Source organism: Plasmodium cynomolgi, chromosome 11, assembly GCF_000321355.1.
Source record: "Plasmodium cynomolgi strain B DNA, chromosome 11, whole genome shotgun sequence".
NCBI classification, from domain to species: domain Eukaryota; phylum Apicomplexa; class Aconoidasida; order Haemosporida; family Plasmodiidae; genus Plasmodium; species Plasmodium cynomolgi.
In genome coordinates this window covers 500,545-510,021 of record NC_020404.1, presented here as the reverse complement: position 1 = coordinate 510,021, position 9,477 = coordinate 500,545, and the positions used below count along the sequence as shown (strand labels likewise).

At 40.3% G+C, this 9,477-nt stretch overlaps 2 protein-coding genes across 2 annotated transcripts; one reads left to right on the top strand and one right to left on the bottom strand.

The window, feature by feature from the left end:
* Positions 1-1,033: 1,033 nt before the first annotated feature.
* PCYB_112120 (RNA-binding protein) lies at positions 1,034-2,737 on the bottom strand (the record flags this gene model as incomplete). The annotated part of the gene is made up of 1 exon (XM_004223090.1): positions 1,034-2,737. One exon carries the CDS (start codon positions 2,735-2,737, stop codon positions 1,034-1,036), a length of 1,704 nt encoding a protein of 567 aa, XP_004223138.1.
* Positions 2,738-7,023: 4,286 nt separating this feature from the next.
* Positions 7,024-7,825, top strand: PCYB_112110 (hypothetical protein; the record flags this gene model as incomplete). Its single annotated transcript, XM_004223089.1, has 2 exons — positions 7,024-7,504; positions 7,785-7,825. The coding sequence occupies 2 exons, from the start codon at positions 7,024-7,026 to the stop codon at positions 7,823-7,825; spliced, it is 522 nt and encodes a 173-aa protein (XP_004223137.1).
* Between the last annotated feature and the right edge of the window lie 1,652 nt (positions 7,826-9,477).

Sequence of the window (9,477 nt, the reverse complement as noted above, 5' to 3'; positions counted from 1 at the left end):
GGAAGAGGGAGAGGGAAAGGGGAATTATAAATTAAAATAATTTTATATTACATATGTATTTTTATTTAAAAAAGGGGAAGGGGGAATTGCAAAGCAAATTGCAAGTGAATTGCAAAAGAAAAATGGTATGGGAAAAAAGATGGCGAACACGAGCACGAAGGGGCGCCCAAAGAGGAAACGAAGCGGAACGAGGAAAAGGCGTTTTTCCCGTTCGGTCAAAATGTAAGCGTACACACCGGAAAGGTTCCACGCATATTTTGCCACTTTGCTTAGTGAAATATAATTCTTAAAAGGTTTTACAGGGGGGGTATTATATTTCCACTTTGGTGGCGCTTCTGACCACCGCATGACAATTTGTGCAATTTGAATCTGTTTCTTAGCATGTGGTGTGTAACAAAATGGTCTTCTTTGGAAAAAATTTTATTTTCTCTTTTTCTGTTCTCTCTTATTTCAACTCAGCTGTGAATTTTTCTTTGAATTCATCCTTCGAGTTCTTCCTTTCAGTTCTTCCTCTCCATTTTTCACTTACGCTTGCGTTCGCTCCCACCTGTGGTGCGCAGGCACGGACATACATAACTACTCATTTGAGTAAGTATGTATTATTCGCAGGGGGGCCAGTTCATCCCGCAATGCAAGAGCAGCACGCGGGGCTTCTTTCTGCCTCTGCATTTTGTGTCCCTCTTCGTGATATAAATGCATATACACACATATACGTAGATATATATGTATATGTGATTTCTTTTTACGCCCCTTTCCTTGCCTTCCCTTCGTAGTCTTCATCTCGTCGTCTTTTTATATTTTCTCCAACCCTTTCCTCCTTCTTGTCTAAGTTAATTTTATTATACATTGGGTTAATTTCACCGCTTTTATAATTTGCGAATTGGGGAAATTTTTCCTTTTTTTTCTTTTTTTTTTTGTATTATGCAATTTTTTTGTTTTTTTTGTATGACATATATTAAAAATGACTCCTACGTACAACTATAAGAGGGGAAAAAAAAAAGGGGAGGCAGGCCTGCCAGTCCACACTTTTCCATTAATAAGGCCCACACCTATAACTGTTGCTATTGGAGTAGAAGAAATTCTGTGGCTGCGCATTTTGGTGTGGTGGGAAATTTGGCTGTGCTACTGCATTGGGTTGCGCTGGGATGTTTTTTTGCGGTCTGGACATTTGCTGGAAGGAGTTAATCCCATTTTGGCTAACAAACTTTTTCATTTCCTCTTCTTCTCCCTTCTTCACAGTTACCTTTAACTTTTTATTTAATGCCATAAATCCGTTCATCTGCGAAATTGCCGCCGCGGCACTTTCAATACTTTCGTAAGAGACGAATGCAAATCCTCTGTTTCGGCCGGTACTTTTTTCTGTTGCAATTCTGGCAGATAGAAGTTCACCAAAAGGGGAAAAGGCCTGGATGAGGTCTGTTTGGTGCCATTCGTTAGGGACATGGAAGATGAATAAGTTTGCTCCTGGGGGGCCTGCAAAAGAGGATCGGGAGGAGGGGAAAAAAAAATAGCGAATCCCCAAATTGGCATGAACAAAAGAGATAAACATCCTCACTGGGGAATTGCCTAATGGCGCGCATTCCCCCAACGGAGAGTTACACTCAGAAAAAATGTGTTCTTTTTCCAAATTACCTGATGAGTCAGACAAATTATGCATATTGTGGGTAGTAGTACCCATAAAGAGGGTCTCAAATTCTTTTGGCATTTCCCACTGTGTTGTGTTGGTCTGTTCATTGTAGTAATAAGGCCTTCCCTCTCCAGAGTAGTATTCCTTCCAGGCACCAACTTGTCTCGGGTAGTTATTATTAACACCAAAGTTGTTACCAAAATTGATATTGTTCGGGCTGGTCACATGTGGTTGCGAGGAAATACCATGAGCTGCATTTTGCATAGGTTGCAGAGTCATGGGAATTTGTGTCTGCTTAGCCGACTTGGGTTCTGCAAATCGAACTTCCACAGGACGTGCACATCCTTCTAAAGTTTTTTTCCCATTTAGAGAATTTATAGCATAAAGTGCTTGTTCCTTGTAAGCAAATTTTACAAAAGAACATCCCTTTCCTAAACCGGTTGAATTATCTTTCATTATGAATACCTCTTCTACAGAACCATAAGGAGAAAACATTTCCTTCACACTTTCTTCTGTTATACTTTTTGGCAAAGATCCAATAAATAGTTTTGCTTGATCAACACCTGATTCGATATTTTGTGGAAATCCTAATTTCATAATTTCTCCGGATGCATACTTTACTTGAAGGGAACCAAGTTGAGGATCCAGTGTTCTCTGATTGTTCAGTGATCTTATGGCATTATCTGCTTCTGAGATGGATGCCATTTTTACAAAGGCACTTGATTTGTGTATATTTGTAATTTTATCCCTTATGATTACCACTTCTTTTACGATTCCAAATTCTTCAAAGATGGGTCGTACCTGTTCTTCCTCCATAGATTTGGGGACTCTTCCTATAAAAAGCTTTATCGATACGGGGGGCGCTGGGTGGCATGGAAAATGATGGTCACTGTAGTCGATCATGTTTATGTCATCCTTATCCGACGCGTTCTTTGTCTTGCCTAAATTATCCTGCTTCGATTTGGAACCCTTGTTGTTTCCATCCAGTTCGTTGTCTTCTTTGCTAAAGTCCATTTCCTCTGATATGTTTTCATTTTTCCCCTGGTTGTAGTTCGCGGTGTTGGTGTCGGACGAGTTGTCGTTCGAGTCTATGTTCTCATTGTTATCCATATTTAGGCGCTTCGCGTGGTTGAACGGTTGAGCTGCTTAGCGGTTTGACTGATTATCAGTTTGGCTTGTTAGCGGTTTGACTGCTTATCAGTTTGACTGCTTATTACTTTGACTGCTTATCAGTTTTACTGTTTAGCCGCTTCGCGGTTTAGCAGTTAAGCTGTTATACCCTTACCCCGTTTGAGCGATTCGCGCCGTGGTGTACGCAATATACGCGTTTCCGTTTGCAGCCTGTGACTTACCAACGTGCGTATGTACAATGGGCAATCTTCTTCCCCCTGGACTTTTCAAAAGTGACGCAAATATCAGTTCACGCGAAACTTGGGGAGGGCCTTTTTTTTTTTTTTCCTCTCCTGATTTGCTCTTTTCGCGTTTTTCCCTTTTCTTCTGTTCCTTTTATTCCCGTTTTTTTTTTTTTCTTTTAACAATGTGGCCTGCTTTTTACGTTCTCAATCGATTGCGCAAATTTTTGGCTTAACTGCGTACATTTAATCATACCCTATCGTTTCGCGTTTGCATGGATATAATGTGGGTGGGGAAAAAAAAAAGTAAAAAAAATAAAAAAAAAAAGGGGTATGTATATTGTACCAAAATGTAGCAAAAAAACAAAATGTGAAAAAGCGCACAAAAATATGCATAAATTTTGGCGCAAAAAATGGTGACGAAGTTTGAAACAAAAATGAATAGAAAAATATGGAAAAGGTGGTGGAAAAAAATGAGAAAAAAAATGAGGAAAAAAATGAGGGGGGGAAAAAAAAACAAAGTAAAAAAGTTTGCAGTTGTTAAGTGACACTTTGCAGAAGGGGTAAAAGTTTCTCTTCGTTTATTTCCCTCAGTTTTTTTAAAGTTATTTTTTTTGGATTTTTATAGCGCGCACAAATTGCAGTCATGTGAAGGTAAAATATTGGGGCAATATTTGCGCATGAATTGTACGCAGGTATTACGCAGCGTTCGTGCGATATGTTCGGGCTATTATAAATAACGCTGCATTTACGCTTCATTTACGCTGCTTTCACGCTATAGTCGCCCTGCATTCACGCTACAGCCATTCTGCATTCACGCTGCAGTCCACGCTGCAGTCCACGCTGCAGTCCACGCTGCATTCACGCTGCGCCCAAACCGCAGTTCTGCTGAAAAGGCCTATCTTACTACATATATGTACATACCGATTGCGTAGAATGCTAAGTTTGACGCGGGGGTGGATCGGTAAAAATTAAAAATGTGAGGAAAAAGTTGCCATTTGTTCAAGTGAACGCACTTTTTTTTTTTGCCTCCGCGTGCGGTTTATTTTACTATATAAATGTTTTCATGTACGTTTTTTTTTACGTATGTATGCAAGTATGTACGCAATTTTGTATGCAAGTATGTACGCAATTTTGTATGCAAATATGAACGCAAGTTTGTATGTAAGTATGTACGCAATTTTGTATGCAAGTATGTACGCAATTTTGTATGCAAATATGAACGCAAGTTTGTATGTAAGTATGTACGCACGTTTGTATACAAGCATGTACTTTTTTTGATTTCCGTTTTTTCTTTTAACCCATTGTCCTTTGCTTTTCTGCTTCTCCTATGTCGTACACCTTTCAGCTATTTAGCTTTTCTGCCGTTTGCTGCTACCCCTTGACGCGGTCACGAGTTCGGTTCGCGCTTCTTTTTTTTGGTGCCGCCTTCGTAGGTGACGCGGGCCATAGAAAAGGTTCACATGCAGTTATGGCATTGTTCTTGCAAAGTATGCGCATAAAGCAGTCACATAAAGCAGTCACATAAAGCAGTCACATAAAGCAGTCACATCATGTACTTAAGCGTGCTCCTTTGTACGTGTCAACTGCTCATATGCAGCACTGACAAATTGCAGCAGAGCTGTGGAATCCAGCACAAGGCTGTTCACGCGCACGCGATGCAGGCATATATATATACGCCACGTACTGAACGATACGCGTGCATAAATTTGTTCACATTGTCACACCTACATACAATCACCAGGCGTGTTTTTGTAAAAAGGGTGAAGGGGTAGCTAAGAATAAGTGACATAGGACGTTTAACCAACCGGGCGCTTACACTCGTTTGAACCATTTTTGCAAATGCTCCGCACCTACTTGAGTTACGAAATGAAGGTGACATGTGGAACGCATAGAAGGGACGTACCAACATTATGGCGAAAAAAAAAAAAAAAAGCGATGTGCACGTGTCATGTATATTTTTGCAAATGCAGCTGAGTATGAACCATTCATGTGTGGCCACTACAGCGGTGTTGGTTAAGTAGTAATGCGGCAGCGTAATAGCGGAAGCGTTATAATGTGGTGCAGGTCTTTAAATCTCCCGTTTAAGGCATAGAATGAAGATATCCCCGTCGCTGCGGCAAATGAACGATCAGCTTTTTTGGGGGTGTTGCCTTTTTTCGCTTTTCCTGGTTCGGCTTTATTTAAATTCGTCGATTAAATCAAATGCAAGGCGTCATTACGACACAGGTGTATTCATGCGCGGTGTGCATAAGGACCCTGTGCACATCTAAATGGACTACACATTGGTAGTCGTACCTGTTAAACACTTAGCTTTTCTTTTCTATGTGCACCCCTCAGAGGAGTACTGAAACATCGCGCGATTATTCCGCGCCAAGCTACCATGTATTGCACACAGAGTAACATATAAATCCATATCATTATATGAACAGACGGCAAGTAGAACAATTTTGCACAATTCTGTTTTATTTTTTCATTTAGCTTAATGGTGAAATGGTCATAATGTGCTTTGCCGTTTACAGGGAGAGGAATTAACCGCACATATTTTTTGCAATAGCGTGGAAATAATTCCTACACACTGTGGAAATGTACTAAGGGGGGATGTTCTCCTTTATATGAATATGCTTGTTTGAGTCAAAGTGCCCCTTTGAGAAGTTGGTTGCCATGTTTGGCTTCTTCCTCATGTGGTTGAAATTTTTCAAAAAGGAAAAAAGGGGTACGTATGGACTGCTTACAAGGAGAGGAGGATATAGTAACCTATACACGAAGGTACCTAGGCATATGTTCGCACAGAATGAGCCACTTTCTTAGGCGCTATGAGGAAAGGGCATATTAAAGACTAACTGTATATGTTAATGAGGTGACTGGGTATTGCTTCTCATCCCTCTCCACGTGACGTACCCCATGGTGACACAATAAATGTCCCATATACGAATGATAGAAAAGGATATAATCCCTAAAATGGTGAAATAAAATGTTTGCAGTTCGCTGAGTGAAATATAAGTGGATCATAAAAAGAATTACGCGCGTTCGGCATGGCGAACGAAAATGCCTTTGCGGAAATTCTCTGAACAGGTGCACACATTTGATCGCAACGTTGATGTGTCCTTTTTTTTTTTTTGCTAAAGTGGTTTTGCCTATAATTGGATAGATTGGCAAAACGGGATACAAGTTTGTCCTTAAAACGTGGGGATCAAATTGGTGAATTCTGAAAAAAAAACATAAAAAAAAAAAAAAACGGTTTAAATTTTTTTTTTTGAGGAGTATGGAACTTTTGTCCCATTCTTTCCCCCCATCGTACTAGCGGTGAAAAAATTTAAGCGAAATGCGCAACGTAGGATGTGCTCATGTACCTCTAAAAATGGTTAATTAACAAAACAGACCTGATAAGACGTGTTTGTGTAAAAGGTTCCCAACGTTGCCGCGCGTCATATCTTTTGTTACCTCCCGTGCGCAGTATTTGCAAACTGTCACATTTTTATATCCAGGGATGAAACAAATTTAAGCGTTTTTGATGTATTCCCTTGCGAGTTACAACATTTTTGAGGTTTTCAGGGAAAAACTGGCACAACGTAAATGGACATCATTTTTTTCTTTCGATTTCGTTACACCGATTTGTTGATGTGATAAGTTATATAGACATGTTAATAAGAATACGAGAGGAGGAAATTGCACATTCACGACTGTTATGTGAGGGTATACATAACAGGGGGTAGGACATGCTTCCAAGTATGTCTATATTTACGCGGGGGAATAAACACACTTCTGTTAATATGTATACACATATGCACACGCAGTTGTGTATTTCCCTGCTTGCAGATATTACCCCTTTTTCTTTATGGGAAAAAAAAAAAAAAATATAAAGCCGCTTCATCGCCTCCACACAATGCACATTTTACCAAAAGGATGTCAAAAAAAAAAAAGGGTCCATTGCAACAACACACGTGATCACAATTTGGTGAAAATTTTATAAAAGAAAAAAAGTGACGCATAACCCATGACAGTTGATGCACGGAGTTAAATTACACACACCTGCGTTTTGCCATGGACTTGATAAGGGAATATTATTCAAATTGCTTGCGCGCCTGTACTCCTGAGAAGTACGTAATAGATCAGAGCGAAATAGAATTTTCCAGCACGGGAAAAAGTAGCTTAAGACTTAAAGTCATCGACTGGTACTACACCACTGCAGGAAGCTTTAGTGTTAAGAAGGGTCAAACTCGTAACATTGGAGCTAGCCAAAATGACAAAGAAGCACATTTACGAAAGTTAAGTCGAAAGAGAACACGTTATGAACATTTTGATCGTATTAGAGTTATGGAAAATTTCCTCTTAATCAGCGATCGGGAAAGTGGCCAAGAAGGAAAAGAGGAGGAATGCCATAAGAAGGGACAGCTCAATACGTACGAACATGCTAACACTAATGGGAGCACAGTGAATTGCCTAAATGGGATCAATCCACCTAACCAAACAGAACCCATACATGTCGAAAATACCTTCGACTTTGCATTATTGCCAGAAATTGGTACCCCCCTAAACGAAACGCACTTATATGTAAAGACCCGCAAAAAAGGCAGACATAAAAAACGGAGTAAAAAAAAGATAGGCTAACCAGGTAATCGATGAATGAGAACATAAGGCAAGGAGGAGTTAAACACTGGGACGTCGTGGTGGGGAGACCCCCTTCATGATGGTTCGAACGAATTGAGCCTTTCACCAGGATGTATTAAGAAGAAGCTTCAAAAGAATAATGGCCTGATCAGGTTGATCGAGCCAGTGATCGCCTACCCTGTTTATTTACACAGAACGAGAGGATATAGAAAACGGGCATTTGGATGATGTATAGCAAATTGTAGGGACGAACCACGTGACCCGCTTTAAACGACATCGATCGGGTGTAGAAGCTATGTAGAGTGCCTGTGGCAGAACGTTGCTCTAACCCCTCAGTATGATTCTTCCTCAGGGCTGTAACCGTATGCACGTTTGTGCATACTTGGAGAAGGGGAATAATCGCACCATTTCAGCTAAGCCAAAGCAAAAAAAAAATTATCCCACTTTGCCCATTTCGCTTTGCACTAGGGGCACGTGTTACAAAGGATGGGCAAATGCTTACGCCATTTTTAAGCAAACCCTTTTTCACCTTTTTTCCTCTTTGGGGCAACATCCTAAACCCACGTCGCAGTGAAGAAGTTACTTCAAAAGGACGACCCGATAGGGCAACAAAAAAGGGTCATAAAGAAAGAAGGCACGGCAAAATAACGGCAAATTGGGGGGTCCCCATTGCACTACCATGTACGTTCACACGTTTGGAGGCACCTCCACGATTTATGCTATTTCGAGAAAGGTTCACTGAGCTAAATGTAGCAGCTTGAATGGCATAGGTTTTTTCTCCACTGAAATGCAAAAAAAAAAAAAAAAAAATGCTCCGCACTGTTTAAGCTCAACATATGTATGTCCGCAGAAAATCCCTCACCCGCATGCGCATAACCTTCTTTTACATGCACATGCAGATTAGTCTCATACTGATAGGCAAACCGGCACTATCTCTACATACGTACATAATTTAATTTAGCTCAGTTTTTTCCTTCACCTGATATTTGTTCACCCTACGTAATTATTTGCATGCAAGTGTACGTACATACATGCGTGCACCCTTAGAGCAGAAAAGGGTTAGGAATAATCAAATAGGGTGGAAAAATAAAAAGAGAAAAAATAAAACTTGGGTGTACTTACCATCACCGCCACGTTATTATGGAGGAGATACATGCAGTGGCGCTTCACCAAAAGTATGTATGTTCATAAGATCGAGTCATTACTGTGCACTTTATTACGAACGAAGAAGGTCACAAATGTTCAGCTTAGCGGAGGGAACCCGTAACTGGCAGTAAATCCATTCCTAGCACTGCACAGGATTTACTTCCCTTCATCATACTACATTGTGTTTGCCCCTAATGTGGCACATCGTACGTGAAGGGCAACCCTTTTTATGGCATGACATATCTGTTCCGATGAATTTATTCCTTCAAACGTTTCACAGGAGACGGAGAGTGAATACGTTATGTGTTCTATTATGCGTGCATAAACGTACCTGCCTGACACATAACATATAAACCTATCGTGCAAGTAACCATGTGGGATTATCCAATGCGAAGTTCACACGATTAACCATTTGCGCGCAGAAAAAATGAAAAAGTTCCACCGTTGAACCATTTTACTTCCCCTTTTTCTTTTTTTTTTTTTTCACACTTTTATTTTGCTTTCTTCAAACTAGCACAAAAGTGTGAAGGGAAAAAATGGCACTGCTTTTTTTTTTTTTTTTCCTCACTAATAAATTTGGCATACCATAATGACAGAATAGTTTTCGCTCAAGTGCGAGGGTTGGCAATTGTCAGAGTGTGCGTGTGTATACGTATGCATATGCGTAATGGTATGAACTCACCTATGCCTGTCTTGTAAGGAGGCCCCAACATATCCTTTCCCAAGCGGAAGGTGACACTT